The sequence below is a fragment of the Galeopterus variegatus genome, unplaced genomic scaffold (assembly GCF_000696425.1).
Source record: "Galeopterus variegatus unplaced genomic scaffold, G_variegatus-3.0.2 Scaffold815, whole genome shotgun sequence".
Lineage (NCBI taxonomy): Eukaryota > Metazoa > Chordata > Mammalia > Dermoptera > Cynocephalidae > Galeopterus > Galeopterus variegatus.
The window spans coordinates 110,400-134,374 of record NW_007726926.1 but is presented as its reverse complement, the minus strand read 5'-3'; the positions used below and the strand labels follow the sequence as shown (position 1 = coordinate 134,374).

Below are 23,975 nucleotides of genomic sequence, written 5' to 3'. Positions count from 1 at the left end.
AAATGTTTCTCAATGAATCTAAGGTGAGTTTTCATGTTAGTTGACAGTTGCTTTCTCCTTCCCCATTTAAACACTCATTACTCAGCATTCTTTGCTTACTAGTGAGATAGGAGGTGCTCAATTTCCCTGGGGTCGAGTTTCAGGCCAGTCCACTGGGTCTCAAGCCACTCCCCTAGGACTCAAGCCCCTCCTATGAGTCCTGAGCTACTGTTTCTTGCTGTACCTATTTTCGACACCAACATGTAGAAATTGAGACCACAGGAGGCAGACATATGAAATTCCAGTGGCCAAGCATGCTCAGTAGAAAGGAGTTTATCCTATGAATGACCTTCCACGGCAGGTGCTAAAGAGCACCTGGCATATTTTAAGTGTATTCCGTGGAATCTGACCAACGAGTGTGCTCCAAAAAGACCAACTGAGCAAGTGCAAGGCTATGTTATATAACATGTTACATATCTGGGAATCACCCCCTCAGTTGAATATTCATTAGATAGTGTGAATATGAATAGATAACCAAACTATACAAGTTGAATCCAGGAAGAACGTGGGGCTGTCGCACATTCTCTCTGGAGCCAGCCCTCACTTCTCTTGTGAGGTGTTATGCCTTACCTTTTTGTGTTAAACCTGCTGTGGCTGCTGCTCACTCTCTGGAGCCACCCCATACTTTCCCTTTGAAGTGTGTATTTTTTAATCTTTACATTAAACCTGTTTTCACTTTCTACTCTGACTCCGCTCTTGAATTCTTTCCTGTGGTGGAGTCAAGAACCCGGCAGAGGATGGGGTGGGTTGAGGTCAGCTATCTGATCTCTCCAGATTCTCTCCTCTGGTAACACGAGTGTAAGCTGAATAAACTCACCCTGGGAGTATCTGAGTTCATCTCTTTTTCCTAAGATGAAAAATAAGTGGACTTAAATTAGGAATTTTTATTCATTATACTGAACACTTCGAACAGAATTCTCAGAATTCCCTTTACACTAATGTAATTGTTTAAACAATATTGGTAAAATAAGTTTAATTTCCGTTTTAACTCACCTGCTAGCATTTAAAGTAACTTCATTGACACTTTTTCTTAACATTGTTGAGTTAAAATTTTTAACGGTGAAACTGCTACATATCATTGGTATTGACAGGTTTTTGCAATAATTTAAACCTCTGGACTTTCTGGGGCAATTGCTTTTTCTTAGTTGTTTTTCTCAATCATTTTATGAAAGCATTTCTTTATTTAATAATCAGTGTTGTCATAGCATTACCATAAGCAGTTCTGGTACTAAAACTGTATAAATATTATATACATATTTCAGAAATCATTCAGAAAAATCTGTCTTCTTGCTCTGTGATCACCTTATACACACTTTGCATAAAGTAGCTTTTAATTCTCTGGCCAAATCTTAAGTTAGACGAGTATTGGAAGCTAATGGAGATTATCTGAAATTAAAAGAAATAAGAAACTACTGTATTATTGAAGCAAGAGTTGTTTTAAAATATTACAATTATCTGAGCACTTACTGCAATTCCATGAACTCCCCAAAGTTAATAAATTGTATTAGATCTTTCTCAGAAGTCATGCTTTGTGGCATTTGCTCTTATTTATTGTCCTGGCAGAAAGTTCCAGCTAAGTCAAGGTCACCTTCTGTCCCAAAGTTGGTATAATTAGTATCAATTCGGTGTTTCACCAAGCTTACACAGGAGGTTATTAACTGTGTTTCATGTGGAGTGTCAAAGAAGCAAGGGCAGTGCCAGCAATCTTTTCAGCTTCAAAGGCACAGCTCATAAATTTAATTCACTGGTTGGTAAGAAAGATACAACAAGTTTGGCTTATTAATGATTTTTAAATAATTTTAGAGATTTTTAAGAAATACATTTATTCATATATGTGGCCCATGCTTTTTAAAAATAAAATAAATTATCAATATGTATATAACTCAGTTGAGGCTCAATATTTTATAAGCAATGTGCTTTCTGAAATATAACAATTGTAGCAAAATTTTAACAATGTTTGTATGAATATGCATATTATATCAAAATGAATTCAATAAAATGGCATATACAATACTAAGGAACATTTCCTTCTCTTTCTTAGAGGTTGTTTTTCAGGAACATGTATGTTTTAATTAGGTTATATTAAATCTAGAATTATTACTATAACATCAATTAAGAAACTCCTAAATTTATAGAAGTGAAAACATTGTTAGTAGACCTGATTACTTAAAAGAAACATAAACTAATGGAACAAAGATTTCTGTTTAAGTTGATGTAATCCTTAGAAATATACAAGCTTAAAGAGAAACTCTTAAAAATGTTTGAAGTTTTAAATTACACAAGCCACAAGAGTGCCCTTAGAAAACAGAATAAAGGATAAATGTTCTGCTTCCCTTAACAGGCGGTACTGGAAAGAAAATATGAATATGGGTTTTCCTTAAATATCTTCCAAATGCTAAAAGAAAGGGTAAATATTTAAAGATTTTCTAGCTTTGCCACTGCCAGAGTTCAACTTCATACAAGTCAAGACAAATGTTCTATTTGCTTTTGGAAAGGGTTATATACAACCAGTATTTGTACTCAAAATAAGGCCTACTAGAATAGCCAGAATAACTGTAGCATTCTATGCTAAGCTGAAATAACTTAACTTGATACATTACAATTATTCAAATGTTTGGGTCCATAGCTGACTAAAGGACCTGTACCTCAGCCAGTTCCTTCCCACATCCAGCCCACAGCTACTCCATCAGCATTAGTGATATGGCACTTGCAACAAGATTGAAAGTGACTCCAACTATATAGAGCATACCTGTTTCTTGTTCATTCCAAGTAAGAAGCATTTTTAGTGTCTTGTTTTCATTATGAACTGTTTTTCACACATTTAGTTTTAAAACTGAGTGAACCTCATATGATAATTGTTTTTTTAAAAGACTAAAGGAAATTTAGCTACATTTACAGTCTTAATGTAGAAAACTGTCTTTTTGCAGATAAGCAGGTTTCTCAATATGGACCATCTGGACACTGAATTATTACTAAATTTTTGTCAAGTCAGAAAAAAAACCCCAACATATTGACACAATTTTTAAAAACTCAGTACATTATGCTAATTGTGTTTTATTACCACCAATAAAACCAGAAACATTTTTAAAAGCTAAACACAATAAATGCTCATAAACAACTTCTTGATTTGCACACTTTGGGATTTATCTATGTCAAGATGATATATTCTGCCATTCCAAATGTTCTATTTCAGTGCATTTAGAGTTTTTAACTCAAAGCTATAATGATTTTACTCCATTAATTTCTTCTTTTTCTTTTATTCATACGTGTTTCAAAATAAATATTCTGATAAATGTATTTTATTTTTTAAAGTATCTAAACCAAAAAGGGAAAGAGAAGATATATTAATGAAATCAAATAAAAAATCAAATAAAGGTAGACTGTATTTTCTTTTGATACAAAGGAGATGAAGAAGAGAAGTACAGGCTGGATAATTATTGCTTTTTAACGTGATTTAATTAAATGAACACTTTGGACTGTAGTTTGAACTGCATGTGTCATTTTATGTTTATTGAAGTCAGGGAAATAAAACAATTGAGGTGGAGGAAGCTTCAAGTACTCTTCTATAATCCAAATTTTAGGTGAATGTGGTTCATTAAAAATGCCCACATTAAATATGAATAGAATTTGTCAACTCATCTCAATTTCTATATGCCAGCACAAATAATCTCTTAAGCAATTTTATTTTCAATTTATAAGGCTCAACTTTCTGTATGTAATTTTTTTTTACAAGTCACTGAAGTTTCATCAAAAAGTCTTTAGAAAGGAAAAATAATCATTTATTAAGATCTTTCAGATAGCAATTTTTAGGATTGTACTTAAAGAAACAGGTCCCTAAGTTTATCTACATTTAAATAAATAAATGTATGATTCACCTAGTTTAAAAATACAAAGACAGTAGATGGGCTGAAAATTATAGGACTATAATTTCTAGATTGAATCTACATTTACTCCAGATGTAAGCTAAAATTCATTCTATTCTACATGATTTAAAATTTCACTTAAAATTACATTTTTGCACATATACAACAGAAATTAGTGCTATGGTCTGAATGTATGTGTCCCCTGCAAAATTCATATGGTGAAATTCTAAGCCTCAGGTGATGACGTTAAAAGGTGGGACATTTGTGAAGTAATTAGAATAGGATTAATACCCTTATAAAAAAGGCCCCAGAGAGCTTCTTTGCTCCTTCCACCAAGTGAGGACACAGCTAGAAGTTGCTGTCTATGAGGAACAGGCCCTCACCAGGCACGTAATCTGTCCATGCCTTGATCTTGGACTTTCTCATCTCCAAATATGTGAGATATGAATATTTGTTGTTTATTAGCCACCCGGTTTATGATATTTTGTTATAGCAGCCCGAACAAACTAAGACAACTTAATGTGCAATTAAACTGTGAAGTATTGAGTGCCCATCTCAAAATTTTGTGAGTTTCACCAGTATTACTCTGGTTCTAGATAGTTTGATAATGCTTGATTTCTTAAATTAAAAAAGAAATCCTTTGTTTTTATTTTGCCATACAATTTTGAACTGAGGGGTCCATTGCAATTAGCCTCATTATAGTTAATAAATTAGTTGAGATTATTAGACATATTGTATAGTATTTATTAACATATAATTATAATTTTACCATTTCCAAGTCTGCTGTAAAAACAAATCTATATTTGTACCAATAATTCATTTGCATTTTTACATGGATTGTATAAGTAATTTCATCACCATTTTTATGATTTTTCCCCCTATCTGATGTATTGAAATGCATGATGTATTTGAACAGACTCTTAGCATTAGGACAGGGAGTATACTGGATATTTTAACATTTTCTTTCCATATTGATCAGCTCATCTCTACATTTAAGACATTCACAGTCTTGAGCAGACATATTAATTACCAATCTAGGAATTTTTCTGGCTTAAGTATAAAAGTTTCAGTGATGCATTCTTTTTTAAAAAATCATGATATATACATATAACCACTGACATATATCATTTGTCTCATGTATGTTACTGAATTTTCAATAACAATGTTGTCATTGGTAAAATGAAGGTGCTAATAACAATTCTTAGATTATGACACAATTATGAAATAAAATTATATGAAAAAATTGAAAATGCTTTGAAATTAAACATGCTGTTCTAAAATAATGCTTATATTAATACTAGAAATCACATCAAGTCATTTGTAACATTTTATAAATGATTATGTTTAACTCATTAAAAATTAGCACAGTGACCTAAAAAGAAATGTTATTCTTTTTAGTTCACTGCTATATACACCTTCTGAAAATAAGCTTAGGCCACTATTTTAGAACAAACTACAATTTTCAAAAGCCAGAAATTGAAATGTGTTGTAGCAATGAGTGTTTTGTAGTGAAAAAAATTTGAGAGAAATAAAATGTTCAGATTTTAGATATGTGATATAAATCAAGAATACTTTTTTTTTTTTTTTCCCTTTTTTGTCTTTTTTACTGACTGGTAACGGGATCGCAACCCTTGGTGTCACGCCCGTACCGGGGACCGGCAACGGGATCGCAACCCTCAGTGTTGCGCCCGCACCGTGCTCAACCAGTGAGCGGGAACTGGTCTCCACATGGGATCCGAACCCTCGGCGGGAGCGCCTCCATACTCCCAAGTGGCGCACTCTCCAGTGCGCCACCGGGCCGGCTCTAAATCAAGAATACTTTAAACTTCTTGGAAAGTTTATGAATTATTATACTTCAAAGGATGGATAGAAGATAGACAGCTAGATAGTTATAGAGATTCCATATGATCTTCTACCAGTCTCATCTACTTTTTTCCCATATAATCAATAGAAATGTTTGAAATTAAAAAGTAATCGGTGCAATAACACCAAAGAATTTTTCCAGTATTAAAACTATAACTATTTACAGGAAATAAATCAACTATTTCACTAATTGTATGATGCAACTACATGCAAAACACATTTGTTTTACAGAAAAGAACTGAACACTAATCCCGTCGTATATTGAGTACAGATTATGTTTTCTTTTTTTTTTTTTTCCTTCTTTTTGTCTTTTTTCGTGTCCGGCAACAGATCGCAACCCTCAGTGTCGCGCCCGTACTGGACCGGGACCGGCAACGGGATTGCAACCCTCAGTGCTGCACCCGCACCTCGCTCAGCCAGTGAGCGGGAACTAGTCTGTATGTGGGATCCGAACCCTCGGCGGGAGCACCACCGCGCTTCCAAGCGGCGCACTGTAGCAGTGCGCCACCGGGCTGGCCCCAGATTATGTTTTCTTAATTCTACATGTTATCTATTTCTCAAGACAACCCTGGGAAATAAGTGCTTCCTGTTTTTCTGATGTAAACACTGAGGCTCAATTTTGTTCATTGTCCAAGACCAAAGACGTCAAAAATAGGAGAACCAAAACTCATACCCAAAGATGTCTCTGGTGCTCACACATTCTTTGTCTCCCCCTTGACTGTTAAAGTTGGTTCACTTATCTGTGTTTTAACAGCTTTATTTTAAACAGGATATTCCTAATTGCCTGGTTTTTATCTATCTATCTATCTATTTATTTATTTATTTTCTATGTAGTAGAAGTTTCTCTTCCTCCAAACAGGAATGCATTTTAGATACAAACTGAAGAAATGTGCAAATTCTCAAGGTTATGGCTTTGACAATTTGAGCATAGTTTCTTTTGTTCCATTTCATCTTGATTTTTAATATAGTTACAGCTATGACTCTTTAGATTCATTTTAAATGGGATGTTTATCATATTATAAGTTGGAAAACTAAGCAATAATAGGAGTTATAAAAGAGTAAATGGAGATATTAACATTGATTCTATTGTGATCATTTATTAAATATACAGAGATAAATGCTAGTTTATAAAATTTGAAGAAATGCAATTTAAGCCTAATAAAATCAAATATATTTAGTTTACTTCAAATTATTTAATGAGAGAAAGGGATGAAATAATTCAATTAAAAAGAAATGTTGCTGAAAATATTCATCTCTTTACAGTTTTTCTTAGAGAACATATTCTTATTATGATTCCTTTTTAATCATAATTTTGAACCAACTCATAAATTTATAAATAAGTGAATTCCATTCAAATATAATTGCATCAAAAAACTCTAATTTAATAGGTATTGCACAAATAAAGGGATATCACATAACTTAAAAAGGATAGAGTGTAAAATTCATAACAATGTTTATGTACTGAATCTCCCGCCCCCCTCAGACATGGACAAGAATATTAATGATGCAGGTGAGCTTGGTGACTTCCCAGTTCCCAGATATTTGGGTGTTAGGCTAGTATTCAATGTCAGTGCCACTATTTTTTTTCTCATAAAATAGATAATATGAATTGCCCAGCTTACAAAATACTTTATTTCTACACATCTTGGTATCACTTAAAAATCATTATTTTTCAACTTTTAAATAAAAAAAGAGGGAATGGTGTGTGTGTGTGTGTGTGTGTGCATGCACGTTCTTTGAGTTTTGTTTGTTTGTGTGTTTGAGAGAAAGATTATTTTAGCAGTTTTAGTGCCTGCGATGTAAAGTTTACAAAAATATCTTGGGAATCCTAAAAAAAAAAATGTAAATTTACCTAAAAATATAAACAATGAATTTTATTTTAATGGGCTATTCAAAATGCAATAGGTCAAAGAAAATTTAAGATTCATGTGAGTTAATATAAAACAAAGTTATTAACTTCACGTTGAAATAAAACATTTTGTCTTATTTTAGTCCATAATAGTGTTTGTGTATATACATGGTATATACATATTTGTCCTTTGAAGCAGAGTACTAAATATATATGTATTTATGGAAAATTCTGCTACATATGTGTGTGTGTATATTCCTTGAAGCAGAATTCAAGTGACATATGGAACATTTTTCCCACAAAACATGAACATTTTTCACTAAAGATTAAATACTAACACTGTTTGGGGGAAAATGTATTAATTTGACTGCTAGTGATTTTAGACAAAACAAGTAATTTTTATAATTTTGCAGCCTGGCATAGTGCCGTACATATAGAAAGTATTCAATAAATATCTTTTGAAGAACAAACAAATAATTGATTATTAGGCTTCTGTATTGCAAATAGACCTTTAAAAAAATTAAGTCAATACATCTCCCTTCTTTTCCATCACAGTGATTTGTTTGTATAGTCAGAACTTAATATCATCATAGATATTAAGTTGTTAGTATGCAATAATCACATATCATTTTAATTACTGTTTATAAAAATTTTTTCAGAATATAACAAAGTAAAGCAAAGTATAACTTTAGACATCTTTTATTTTGTATGTCATAAAGTATTTTTTGCCTTTTTTCATTTTTATGTCTTTTCTATTTTTACATAATTTTTTATGAAAAAGATCTTTAAACTCTTCTCACTTGTAGATTTAGCTCAAATAAACTTTGTTCAGACATACAAAAATAAACCTACGTATTTCTGAGAAATTCTTATTGCTGCTATCATCAAACATATTTATGCATCAATCTTGTACACTGTATATTATAGCTGACATGATTATTAGAAATTAACAATTACAGACAGAATACTTTTTTTATGGAACAAGAGAAAGAAAGACTATTTTAACTGTTACATCAAAGTTAGCAACTCAATATCAAGAATTAATAAAAATGTCATGAAAAACAAAAGTTTTTTATTGAACAAACTTTACAAGTAAAAAAAAAATACTAAACATATCCTTGATACAAGGTACTTATAATAATGTAAAGTCCCCACGAATTTCAAGTTAAATTGTTAAGTTTAACACTTATTAGTATAGCCGACATGACACAAAACACATGTAAGAAGTATGAAAAGACAGACTTAAATATGCCCTCAAAAACTTTTTTTATTTCTTCATAATCTACTAATAACTTAGCAACTGCTTAGGAATGCTTTTAATATTTCTCAGTCATAATGTAATTATTTCTTTTGCACCTAAGCTTACTTCAATTTCTTCAAGGTTTCTTTCCTTGTAACAAAAATGCTTATTTGTATACTGACACCAGAAATTACTCATGGAGCCAAATATAAATTCCAATCATCCTGGACAACTCTAGAACAATCACTTTTATTTTTTATTTATTTATTTTTTTAAAAGATGACCGGTAAGGGGATCTCAACCCTTGGCTTGGTGTTGTCAGTACCACGCTCAGCCAGTGAGCAATCCGGCCATCCCTATATGGGATCCGAACCCGTGGCCTTGGTGTTATCAACACCGCACTCTACCGAGTGAGTCACAGGCCGGCCCCTAGAACAATCACTTTTAGAACACAATGTTCTAATAGTAGGATATGTAGACCCAGTCAACAAATCACTTTAGGATGACATGTATGTTGAATATTTACTTGGAAGTTCTAAGTGGTGAGTAATCTATAATGACTCTATAGCTATGTCAATTTTAGAACAAATTCAACAAATTTCAGAAGAATAACAAGTCATTAACATTAAACTAGGATCTTAAAACAGCAAAAGCTACCACAACATCCTTGAACATCTCCTTTATTTGTTTACGTGTCAAGGCAGGGTACAAACTATGCTTTCTGTTCACATTTTAAATTTGCTCAACGTTGTAGAGTCCCACATATTTTTCATCTATATTCTGAAATATTTTGGTAATAGTCATAAGTGACACTAAAAAAAATAAAATGTACCATTTTGTCTCATATTCTACTTCAGTAACCCTAATTGATAGTAATTTAGGTGACTTCTTATAATTAAGTAAAATTTGACCTCAACTTTTCTACTTTTTAAAAAAACCTCCATACAGCTCTATTTAATGTGTTTTCTATGCCATAACAAAGAAGCATACTGTACCTCTTATGCTGCTGGTTGTTGCAGATGTGGTTGGGCTGGTTGTTATGGCTACAGTGGTTGTGACTGTTGCAGTGGTAAGGGAGGGGATGATAGTAGTGGAAAGCAAAGTGTTGGGAACATCTGGTGAGTGGAAAAAAAATATAAAACAAAATCATATCATGCAAACAAAAGAGAAACACAAATGATTCAAATTATAAATATACATTTCTTATTTAAATTTAACTTTAACAGGCTTTAACAGAACATCAGGTACAAAACCAACTGTACCACACAGTTTCTGTCATTTTTTTTCACTTATTTCATGCTCCAAAACAAAGCAAAAACTTGGAGCAATGTTTGAGAGTATGCAAACTGTTTGCAATATTTAGAGTGAAATTTAAAATGACAAGAATCCATTTGTTCACTGAGTCATTTAAAAAGTTTTACATGCATAGCAAAATACATATAGGTAAAACAAAAAAAAATGGCATGCTTTGTCAAAGAACTAAACAAAGAAATGACACATACAGAATAAACACAAATACCACCATAAAAGATTAAAGAAATGTTAACAATGAATGAGTATATGCACATTAAATGCCTTTTGATATTTTCTATTAAGAAAACTTAATGACAGGAAATAGAATGACAGGATTCTTTAGAAACAAACAAAAGAAGCCAATTGTTATTATTTTTGTTATTTTGCTTCTCCTGTTCTCACAAATGATGTTAATATACAGTTTAGAATCTTGCAATTCTTACCCTGATTAGCTGGTAACGCCTTCTAACAATTTTGCAGTACCTAGGAGTCTTTGACAAGTATTGAGTCAACTAGTGTGGAACCCAATTCTCTGAAAAGTTTATGATTTATTTCAATATGGCTTACCTAGGAGAGGTTACTGAACATAAACTTGAACCATAACATTCAACCTCCACTCCATAATTAGTCAAATTGCCAAAAGTTAATAGTAGATACAAATACAGAGAAAATAATAAACAGAAAGAATAGCTTAGTTTTTAATACTCAGATCTTCCTTCCTTTTACTTAAAACTAGATAAAAACATGAAAGAGTAGCATAGAAAACACTGAAACAAGGGCCACAAAAAATGAATATGTTGCATGATAAATATAGTAATTATCTTGATATGAGCATCACATATTGCACAAAGGTATTGATATTCAATGCTATCCCCCAGAGATATGTACAATCAATTCTGTTTCAATAAATAAATAATAAAATAATTTTAAAAAATAAAACAGCCAGTGTCAAACTATAAGAGCCTCAGTAAGACCCTCAGAGAGCCAAATCTTGACTCAAGTGAATAGGCATATAATTTACACAGTGAGGAAATTAGAAACAGTTCCCAAATTACCTGTAATTACTGTACTGGGGTTTGATTTCACATGTTGTCACACAGCCCCTATATATTCACAGTGTTTGACAGATTATTTTGGTATTAAAAGGCTTCCTGTCATTTTCTCAGTTAAAGTTTTTGAGTCATACCAAACATTTTCTGGTTCTTTACTTCTGATAAATGGCCCTACTCAATCTGCAGTCTCTACCCGCTGAATTCTCTGCACTGGAGACACCAGAAAACAGCATGAGATCACTGTCTTATGTTTAGTACTGATGTTCACACCTGTTTTTCCATTGGAAAAACACTTCCTGGACAGTCAAATTAGGAAAACAACCTTCTGAAAACTCAATGGTGCTGCATTAATCACAAGGGAAAATGGGTATTGCCTGGAGTGAAATTTACCATGATCATAAAGTAGAACTGACTTTACCTGCACTATAAATGAAGTATTATGTTTATGTGTGCTATACACTTCTGTTTTCTAATTTCATAATAACTTCTTATTTCATGGTAAGGTTTTCTAAATAGTTTAGGCAGATTGGAGGTAAATGAAAACATTATTCAAATTTTAAAAGTGTGTGTAATTTTCACTTTGATGCATATCTAAAATAGAAAATACATTCCTTGTTTGCAAAATCATGTGCTCATTAGTAACTCAAAATATATGTATTTAATAAATGCAAAAGCCAATATGTTCCAGGGCTATCAAATATATGAACTAACAATAATATTAATCATTTAAAACTCCATGTAAAAACCCTGATATTACCAAATTTATTACAGATGATACCATATTAGGCTATTTGCTCTAAGACATTGGGTTAAAATAATCTTTAAAAATCTGAAATACAAGTTACAGGGTTTTGCTGTTTGTTTGATTAATTTAGCTAAGACAAATATTATTTAGATTTTTTCCTTTATTCCATCAACAATGATAGGTGATAATAAATCCTAAATTGTTTTAATGAGAGTCTATGTATTTTCATATAGTATGAACATTCTTTTATAAAGCAAATATCCTTATTTGTTACAAGTGTGAAAATGTATTAAACTCAGATTTTTTTTCCCATAGGCTAATGATACTCAGAAAATGTTTAAAATATGGGTAAATTTAAGGATTGTTAATTTACTTTAAAAGAACTTTCTAGAACCCTTTTAAATGCCCAGATAAGTGAGGTAATACTATAAATCATTATTGACAGATAGTCTGGTTCCTACTTATCTCTTCAGCAACCTCCCCTTTTGACTTCATATGTGGCTAAAAACAAACTGGCTGAAAGTAATTTGGTGAAAAGCATCTTGGCCAATATGACTCTTGGGTCAAGAAAATTACCTGTCAAAAAGAAATTTCTCCCAGTCACTGTTACATGTTTTTAACTACGACTAGCTTTATTTCACCTTATGTGTTTTGAAACATTTTAAACCTTTTTGTTTTCCCACTAATTTTGCGGGCTTCTTCATTCTGGTCTTTTGTTTTATCCTTCATTCATGTCCATTCAATTATTTCAGTTCTATGGTGAAATAGTAAAAGTTGAAATAGCTTAAATATTCAGCACAAGAAGAATAATTGGAATGAGTTAAAATTCGTCAGCGTAAGATTAGTTGGAATTAGTTTGAATGATCAGAAATACCAAGAAAATTATATTTGACACTTTTGTCTTCTATCTAAACTTTGTATCTGCTCCGATTTTATTAGTATATGTCTCCCCATTAGACAATTTGTCCTTGAAGGGAAAAACTCTGCCAAGTATATTGTTGAAACCCTAGCATAATTTAGAAGTTCAATATATATTTACTAAATGAATTTCTTCATAATATTATAAACATTTTAAGGGAACTGGAAAAGTCCTCTTTTTTGACAAGATCAACTAAATTCATATTGAACTAAGTGATTTTGTTACTTCTGTTCATAAAAAAAAAAAAAAAAATTGTCCCTGTCTTTAGCATGAGTACAAAATTGTTATTGTCTGAAGAATAAATTTTCAAGACCACATCTTCACTGGTCTTCCTGGTTCTCACTCCGAGTAAGTGACAACATTCAGTATTATTTAGCAAATGTTTCAAAGGTCCTCGTTTGGTGCATTCACTTCTGGCCTTTTATTTAGACATTGATTATGAAATTTTGCACTTATATTTTTGTAAAGAAATATGTAATAGAAAACACTAGTACCAATTATTTGCCTCATATTTTAGTTACCTAGAATACCGTGTGTTTTTAAAACCATCATACTGTTCATACAAAGAATACTGCATCAAATACTGTACAGGATAAAAAGTGCAGGCTATTTTCTCCTTGTAATTATTTTTTAAAAAAATTTTTCCTAAGAATAAAAATATACTAATTTATGTACAGAAAAATTATATATATGGACACACACAATAAAAATACTAAATACTGGCTCAACATTATTAATTCTGTCCACAAAATAAAATAATCTGTAATTGCACTAATATTATAAGTAACTTGCTGAATATGATATGTCAATTTTTAGAAGATCTTAATGTATGCCTTGCATGTTTACATCCTATGATTAATCAAAGGATATTTGAACATGAACAGTAAGACATCTATAAATAAAAATAGTCAAATTGATGATGTGTGATGCATAATTTATGCATTTTAAAATTAAGAAATGATAACTATCTAATACCCAGATTAGTCAATTTATGTGATATTTAACTTTTGATTTTCAGGATGCAAAAGAGGGGCTCAAATTTTTAATTGTTTTTCTGGGAGAATGTATTAATTTAATCAACTACTAGCACATTTGCCTGAAGTAAACAAATGTTTACAAATAAGTTCAGCATTTGGAGTTTACAAAAGAAATGAACTGTATTACATGTTTTTAGATGTTAAGGGAGAATGATGAGTCAGCAATTGATAAAATATGTATTAGATAATAAATTTATTTGGGGAAGTTAACTAAATATAAAACATAGATTTTATCTAGATAGCAGAGAAATTAGTAATTATACATAAATTATTTAGATACAATTTAAATCCAAACAAGAGAAATTTCAAGTTATTCAAACTCAAAATTAAAAACATATTCTTGTTAATAAGAAATTTGTTTGAATGTTATTTGATTTAACAATAGTTTTTAAGCAGTTAAAAGTTTTGATCACAATATATAGAAATGTATAACACCAACTTTTCTGAAATCATGAAGTCATGATTATGTGTTTTTCTTTTGTTAGTGGATTAAATCTCACTATATACTAAAACTGTATTTCACTACATACTAAAATGGATGATACTAAAATAATGACAGTTTTATTTTTTTTTTCCTTTTTGTCTTTTTTCGTGTCTGGCAACGTATCGCAACCCTCAGTGTCGCGCCCGTACCGGACCGGGACCGGCAACGGGATCGCAACCCTCGGTGTTGTGCTCGCACCTCGCTCAGCCAGTGAGCGGGAACCGGTCTGTATGTGGGATCTGAACCCTCGACAGGAGTGCCACTGCGCTCCCAAGCGGCGCACTGTAGCAGTGCGCCACCGGGCCGGCCCAATAACAACAGTTTTAGATAGAATATTAAATGAATTCCTAAATGTCAATAATTAATTATATAAAATCAAATTTACATATATGTAAAGTATATACATATACACATATGACATATCTAAGTTGTAAATAATGACTCATGGGCCTCCATGAATATATCTATATACCACACATGCCACTGTAAATGCAGAGATTTCCATTAAATGAAAATGAGAGCATTTTTATTGATGAGAAACTGAGATAAGTGAATGTTCCAAGACTTGAAAATATCTGCTTACAGTTTTTCCAATACACAAGGTTTGAATTATAATAAATTATACTTTTCATTTCACTTGTAACATACGTAAAGTACTGTTCTCAGGTAAAAGAAATTTAGGAGTATTTCAATAATATCAGACAGAACCCCTAAATCTAGTCAATTGAACATTTGCATATTAATGCAGACAAAGCTAAAAGTAGGCTGCAAAAGTTATTCATGTGAGCAAATATTGGGTTACAAATAAATGCATTGTAAATAATCCAGATTACTCTTATAAGAACTTAGATACACACAGAAACACAATGTCTGGTCAGACAACAAAGTTGTTGAACCAGGAATCTAAAACTTGTGTCTGAAGACCATGGCTATACTTTGCTATGATCAATTCATCAATCCATCTTCTTTCCTGCTCTCCTGCTCTCCTGCTCAACCCACGTGACTCAGATATAAAGAACTCCAAAACTGTACCTACTGGTGTTTGGTCAGCCACAGGGATAAGGTTTTCAATACCAACAGGGGCCAGGGGTCCTCAGAGCATACATGTCTGGCTTCTCTTTATCTCTCATAGTGTCAGGTTAACATAAAGTAAGAAGCTTAAGCCCAGTACACAAGACATCTGCCCCAACACACTGCTTTCCCCAAGTTCTAGGAGGAGTTCTTTCTGTTCTTTGTGCTGCCATGTTCTCAGAGCCACATTTTGTTTCACATTCTTTATTATTTCTTTCATGCCTGTCCTTCAAGTCCTCATTTAAATGTGATGTCGTCTGTAAAGCATCCCCCAATTCTGCAGTTAATATTTTCCTTCTCTTCAATTTCAATCACTTTGCAGACACTGCTATGCATGCTTCATATATATTATTTCACTATTATATTTATGTGTCTCTCTCTCCCAATAAATTGTGGGCTCAACCTTATAAATCAACATGACTTTGTCTTCTGAAATACCACTTTGCCTTGGAACAAGTTTCCTATGACCCAATCCCTTATTAGCTCTCCATGTCAGAATAGCGCCCCTTTCTTAATGTACCTAGTAAAATGCTGCTCTTAAATCTCAGCATGATTTCCACCTGCTGTATGAAGACTTCCTTGATCTACTAAGTTCCACTTAATTTGCCTTCACTCTAAATACCCATCGTGATTTTTATCTACTGCTTTCCTTACTTTGTCCCTCCAACACCCCCATGAACAATGATGACTATATTCATGACCTGCTATAACGCGCAGACCCAGAGCTACGTGCCTCTCATTAGCTCCACACCTCTCTCCCTTCCTCAGCAGAAAACACGAATCAAAGTGCGTGTGATGATGCTATGGTAACATTTTAAAATTTGCTCTAATTTACATAAATCAATTAATAAACTCTACTGTGTTAACTCTAATTAGTAATAAAGTACAGAGTACACAGAATATGCATTAAAGCTGTTCATGAAGTCAGTAGTTAAAAACTGAGAGGCTATAATACTCCTTTGGAACTTAACATACATTGCTTGTTTTTCGGGTTTTATTCTTGAACCAAAAAGATGGTAAGATAAAAGAATGGACTCCATTATATAGTTCTATGCTTCCTCAGGGTACCTAGCTCTATGCTTTGACTTTGGTACATACTGTATAAATAATGATACTACTGGTGATAATGACAATGAGGTCTGTAAATAGGGAATAATAATAATTTTTAACAAGACTCAGTAACCAAGCCTTATACATTGTTTACCCCTGCAAAAATTACTTCTCTCTCACCTTTATCCTGTGTAGGGTGAATTTTAGTAATTCCTGCTATGAGTGTTCAATTCTAAAAGATTATTTTAAAAATTAAAATGCACCATACTCAAGAATCTTATATTTGAATGCAGATTTCTAATATTTTTAAGTCTTAGAGCTCTAAATCATATCCTCCAATTAAAAATAGCAGAAAAGTATCCTTTTCTTCACATTCTAATGAAGGAGTTTTAAAAACGCAACAACATTTTGTTATTGGAGCTTATTAGAGCACAACAGATCCTCTATAACCTTGTCAAAATAAAATCAGTTTCAACAAGCTCTATATACAACAAACCAAAGAGTGGTACAGCACCTTTTTTCCAATAACGAGCTTTTCAGGTTAAAGGTATGTTCTGTTCTCTACAAATGCAGTGTACAATAATTTCTAACTTGTCAACCTGTTTTGTTTTGTGGCAGTTTCTCTTTTTAAAAATGGCATTCAGAATGGATTTTCGAAGCAAAATTAAGTCTAAAGAGTCCCAGAAGCCCAAGTTGCTTGTTTTTCTCCAAGGACTAGTATTCAATACAGAGAAAAATTTCTACCATTTAGTCTGGATCCATATGTCTACTTGCTTTCTGCTTTATGTCACTAAACCCTCTGCCCCCCTTCTCCAGGTTGGACCTAGAGTAATCAAGAGTGAATCTAAACCAAAAAGTATTCGTGAAGATGTAAAAGGGTGAGATCTTGGTGTATATTAGAAGTATTAAGGTAAGAAGTGTTGTTTTGGTAGAAGGTATTCACATGTCCTTACCTTAAAAATAATAGGGCATCCTGAACCTTCTTACTACTAATTGCACTGCCATTGGAAGCACAGTAAGAGGAAAGTTTGCAGTACTTTCTTTTGCCTGTGCAGAAAGAACGACATTTATCTACTCCTATTATGTTCAGCCACATGTAGCAGCCTATTTGGATTACAGCATAAAAGTGGGTAACAGCACCAAGGCTCTTACTTAAATGACAACCACCAGGTTGACAGGGCTTTAGCTTGCCAGTGTATGCCTCCTCCTCAAGAGAAATATAGTAACCTCATCTGCTTCATAAAAAGGAACCCTTTTAAAAATTAGATTTGAATGAATCCCTTTTCATCCCTCTGATAGCTTCCACTGGCTTCTCATACTAAATGGAATCCTTATACAATAAAAAAAAAGCTGTTCTTGAAAAATGAAAAGCACTGCAATTTTAAACTGTAGGTGGTAACTGACAGTCCTGCGTAATTACAAGAAAAAAAATCATGAATAAAATAAATGTGTTATTTGGGGAAAAAAAGTATGCATTTTTTCTTTTAAAATACTTTTTTTTTTTTTTTTTTTACATTCCAAACTGACAAAGGAAAAGTGAAATTTAAAGTAGGAAAAAAATGCCATGAAGTGGATGATCCTATATCATTTAGCTCCACCTACTTCAACACTGTAATATTCTTTTCCAGAAGTACATTATCTAAAAGTAAATCATGATTTGGCCAAATACTTTAAGTTCTGTGAGGATGTAAGTTTTCTACAGGAGAATATCACTGTCATTTATTAGAAGAAAAATAAATCAAATATGAATATACATGGGGAAGTGTGATGAAATGGGACAACACTGATTGAGAAACTCAGATATTCTGATTTTGCATGTAGGTTGTGTGATAAAGTAGCTGAGAAACATTTTGCTTATCATTTTACCTCTTTGCCTCTATGCTTCCTTATCCAAAAGTTGAAGAGTTTGAACCTGGTCATTTATATAAATCATTTTGGACCAGGTTCTTATCCAGTGATGGATTACAGTTGATCTTCTAAAAGCAAAACACCTTCACTCAAGAATATTACAAATGTAAAAATATTTGCATATGACTTCAGGAGATGCAGAGTCCCTAAAGGGGTTGATTAAGATTCAAAATGCAGTGAGGTAAACTCATATGATAGCTCATACTGTAAGGCATGTAACTCTTTCTAGTTCAAGATAATCTGGTGTTCATCTCATAATAATCTTGAAAAATTAATAATAATCTGAACGTGATAAAAAGTGTTAATGTCAGTGAACTTTTTATGCTACAAAAATCATTCTTTCTATCCAACCAACCATATTTAATACAGCATGCTTATTATTAAAACCTCTCTTAAGCTTCTTGCTTGATCTTTTTTTCTAATGTTCTTTCATAGTTCATTTTGTAAAATAGTTGCTTAATTTATACTACATTATATATTTATGTTATTCTTTAAATTTCTCACCATGAAACATACTAGAAATATTTCCCATATTTATCTTGATTCTGCTGTTTATTTAACACATAAATTTCATGACAGAGTATCAGTAGTTTAACAATACTGAATCAATATCCTAGGGAGTTAACTAAACTGTACAATCTGTGTGGAGGGTAGAGAGAGAACTATGCTACTAAAGACATAAAAGTTGAAAAACATCATTAAACTGAAATTGAAAATTTTTACATGACACCAACTTTAATTAATTCTAATTTTCACATACATTTTTCTTGGCTGCCAGTTTTTAAGTAAAATAAATCCAAATATAATATTTAATATTACAATACAAAAGCTTAGTGAAATGAAAATTAAAGGAGAATGTGAGAATGTTTCAAAGTTTATTATTATAAACTTGATATCCTATAATTGAAGAAAACTACCAATGGCTATTTGCAGATACTTTTTATAGATGTATATTAATAAAAAGATCCATTCTGATGTATCCTTAGACAACAACCCCAAATAAAAGTTAAGAATAATGTTAAGGAAAATGGTGAATAAACCTTTACCGAGCTTCACTTTTAATATCCATCCCCTCCTATCACCTGTATCTCTAATGTTCTGAGCTCTCCTGAGGAGCCAGGTCTTTCTTAACTTTAAAAATCGTTGTTTAATAAATGGATTTCCACTTGGGAATTGGTACCATAAATTGATAACTTTCTCAAATTATTTTCATTTAAAATATGGTCTCTATAAAGAAGTGAACATTTAACCAAAGTAAAATACTTCTAATTGTGAAATTGCATATTTTCCTGGATATGTCCCCTGGAATATTACATTTAATTGGGGGACCTTGAAAATATCTCTGAAATCACATAATAGTGAAACACACGAGTGAAACACTTCATGGTTTTGTTTTCACTAAGAAGTCTAGGCATAATTGGGAGTATTTACCTATTCAGCATAGGACTCACAGTGCCTAGCTTAGCACTTTGTATATAACCGATACTCAAGAAAGATTTCCTTGAAATAGTAAAATATAAGGTTTTTCAGGCCATGCCTTAAAGAAGTTTTATGTTTGGGTAGACATAAATGGTATCTTTATAAGAGATAATACAGATTTCCAAAGAACAAATTCAATTTTCAGTTAGCAATAATCATATAATTTAGCAAAAAGATGAACGCACATGCTTAAAGTCAATTGATAACTTTTCTAATTTCAAAGAATTTATTTATTTATTTTTGATAGTACATATTTATGGGATACAGAGTTGACGATCAGTATTTGTGTACAGTATATGATGATCAAATCAATATTATTAACATGTTCATCATTACAAATCATAATTATTCTTTGTGTACCTTATCCAATTACTCCCTCCCCTCCCCTTCCCCCTTCTAGCCACTATACGTCTGTTTCCTTCTTCTGAATGTTCAACGTTTTATTGTGATCTTTCCTTCTTTCTTCCTTTCTTGGCTCCCACTTATGAATGAGAACATATGGCATTTCTCTTTCTGTACCTGGCTTATTTCACTTAACATAATTTTTATTAGATTTTTATTAGAGATATTAATTCTTCTATACACAGTTGCTCATGTTGTGCATTGCTTAACTATATAAGGCACCATTTACATATGAAGTGCCAATTACATATTCTTTTTTCCCGATATAGGATGAAAGCTAAAGGTCTTTATTTTGGTGAACAAAGTGTGTCAGTTATGATCCTGATTGTGCTCAGAAGTCAGGGTAAAATATAAAAATATATATGTATATATGTATGTATGTGGATACGAGTATGCATGTATATATATATATATGTACGTATGTACACATATACACATACATATATTATTTCATTAAAGTTTCTTCTGTTGAAGAGAGGGAGAGAGACAGAGAAAGACAGAGAGGAGAGATTTAATCATTAAAAATTTTTTATTAATTCTTTACTATTTAGAAAAAGGGCCATGAAAAATGATCACATTGTATAATGCTGAATATTCTAATTCTCATGATTTAAGCATCACATTTTGCACACAGGTATTGATATTCAACTGTACCCCACAGATACGTGCAATCAACTATGTTAAAGTAAAAATAAATAAATGGATTAAATTAAATATTTTAAAAAGAAGACACTGTTCTAAGAGATGGGGTACAGAGATAAGCAACATGCACACAATCTCTGCATTCAAGGAAGTCATAATCTACTGAGAGGATATGGAATACATTCACATGTACAGACACATACACATATAATATGTGCACATATATATGTGCATATGTATAAATATACACACACAATCAAATACACAAACTAAAATATCAAATAATGATAAATACCATATAGAGAATTCAAATGAAGTGATATGTAACCGAGGGACACTTTAGATGGGAGTGGGCAACAGAGGCCTCTCTGAGAACACTTATTTAGTCTGAGATCTGAAGGACAAGAAATCAGGCTTACAAAGACCAGCATTCCTGGCAGCATTCTTTATCCTCCCTGCAAAAGCATTCCAGGCAGAGGCAAAATTCCTAAAAAGAGAATGAGCTTGACTTTTTAGAGAAGTCGAAGAAGGACCAGGGAGACTGAAGGAAGTTGTGGAGAGTGATAAGAGATGCCACAGGAGAAGGTCGCAGCCATATTTTGCAGGGCTTGGTAAGCTAAGATAATGAGGATTTGGATTTTATACTAAGTGTGATGAAATTGCCTTTGGATTGATTTAAATGGGAAAAGAACATGAAGGAATATGCACTTTAAACATTTATACGTTACAGCTGTGTGGGAAATAGACTGAAGGTGTGAAAGTGCGGAAGCAGGGAGCTCAGGAAACTATTTCAATAGTGTAGGTCAGCGAGGACGGTCGAGAGAAGTGGACTTACTGGGAGCATGGTCTGGAAGCACTGTCAGCAGAGCTTGCTGATGAATAAGAGAGAAAAGGAGAGAGGAATCAAGGATAATTCTTTGATTCTAGAAAGAGTACATGATCTGTTGTTACAATGTTTGTGAAAACTACACTGTAAGAAGCTACAAAGCAGGTTTTATGTAAAATCTGTATCTTCTATTTAGGCATGCCATTATTTCTGAAAACAAATGCCAAAATTTTATCCCCAGGGACCGTTGCACAATGCTTGAATTCTCTAACAAATGAGCCAGTTCATGCACATATATTTGGGTAGAAGAGCTCTATACATTTTTGTAAAGCTACAGGCTAGCCTATTTCCACATAAACAAATCTAGAAGGCTTGCGTGCCATGGATTTTATCCTTCTGTTTCTCTTTTTATATACTGCAACTGAGAGAAAAGATTATATGCAAGTAATGCAAGAAAAGATTTTTAAAATGATGAAATTGTTGAGTAATGGACACTTCCCTATCATCAATCAGGAATGAGGACTTTTCCTGTAGACATTTTAGTTAGTGGTCCATCTAGGCATGTAGAAATATTTACTTCATAGTGGAATTTCTCAACAGAATTTTTACTCTGAAAGCTGAAACCTTAATTTATCCACTCTATAGTCATCTTTAAACAAAGAGATATAATTAAGCCTTAATTCTGTGTTGAGTATGCCCACACACATATACCTTTTAAAAATATTTTATAATGAAAACAGTGCCTCTGTCTGTGCTTTTTTATGCCATTCCATTTCTCTCTGCAGAGTTCAACAGCATATTCATCCAGTCAGAGGTATGCCTTTCCTACAGGCATCAGAGCTCTCCCTGCTTATTCATGTCCAGAAATGATATGTTTTATCTCAGCGATTAAAGAAGGGACTGTTTTAAGAATCATCCAACTAGTTACTGCCTGGAAACTCTCAACCAGAGATGAGAGCAGCAACCACAGGGCTCTTCCATTAGTGCACTGCTTGCTGCTCCATATGGGTGTCTTTTCTATCCTTTTCTTCCTGCACCGTATATTTTCCATCTATGCTTCTAAAGAAAGCTGCTCCAAAGGGAAAATGCTCATTATGAGTACATAGAATTAATTTACCAACTGGTAGGTCTGTTTCCATGTGAGGGAACAGATTTTAGCTGAATCCCTTTTTAATGTTTGCTAGGCTGTGCATCTGTCCATAATCCAAGATTCTCTTTCCAGCTCCCCACCCACACATATGAGCTAGAAGATTCATTCTCTTAGTTCCATCATGATCTGTAAATATCACCTTGCCTAACAGTACAACAAAGAAAAAAAAAAATTCATGTATCCCCTTAATGCTTCATGCTTCTAAATTTTTTGTTGCCAGATAATTTAATAGTAAATGCACGTCACATGAGACCGCCAACCTTTTAGTCTAGCTACGCATTTACTATGAGGCACAGAAGTACACTTTCATTTTATTGTGATGAAAATCCTCATCAGCTTTCAAATAATTGATAATCAGGATATTAATACATGAAAGAGCTATCTCTATAAGACTATGGGTGTATGTATTACAATCATATTTGCTTAGTTCTATGGAAAGAGAAATTTAAAAACAAATTTAGGATACTACTTATGGTGCTGCCAATCTGTTCCATAATTGCATTTATCCACATATGCATTAATTACTTTACTAATTTAGGGTCAAGTACTAATAATCCTAAAGCAACAGAATTTACATTTTGCATACCTGTTAAACATTTGAAAGAGATAATAGATGGATTGAAAATGTTTCTTAAAGTAAAAGAAAGGGTACCCTCCATGACTCAACTTTCCTCTCCCCTGTGATAAGCAAGTCAACTGAAATGGAAAATGAGCACACAGAATGGAAGGTGGACCTGCGTTTACCTACAGTCTCCAAAAGAGGTATGTGACTAAATGAGCAACAAAACTCAGAAGCTTGACTTCATGCAGCAGTCTGCAATGTCTGTGTGCACAACTTTATCTGAGTGTTTTCTGATGTTTATTATTAACAATAAAAGCTGAGTGAAATGAAAGTAAGAGTCTTATTGATTCTTAAAAGATAGAAAGACACATTTAGTAGCTTGATACCTTTCATTAGACCAAAACACATAGACATTTCTAGCAGTAATATTGTCTTACTATTAAAATTAAAAAATCCCAAATACTCTTTTTATGACAGTTCTTACCAACTAACAATAAAATG

General features: G+C 32.6%; 1 protein-coding gene across 2 annotated transcripts in view; it reads right to left on the bottom strand.

The window, feature by feature from the left end:
- Nucleotides 1-23,975, bottom strand: part of CADM2 (cell adhesion molecule 2) — a 160,201-nt gene that overhangs the window by 54,337 nt on the left and 81,889 nt on the right. Inside the window, exon 6 of one of the 2 annotated variants that reach the window (XM_008572654.1) lies at nt 9,850-9,969. The exons of the other annotated variant lie outside the window; for it this stretch is intronic. Within the exon in view, the coding sequence (XP_008570876.1) occupies nt 9,850-9,969 (120 nt within the window). The remainder of the gene's footprint in view (nt 1-9,849; nt 9,970-23,975) is intronic. 2 annotated transcript variants of the gene reach the window in all.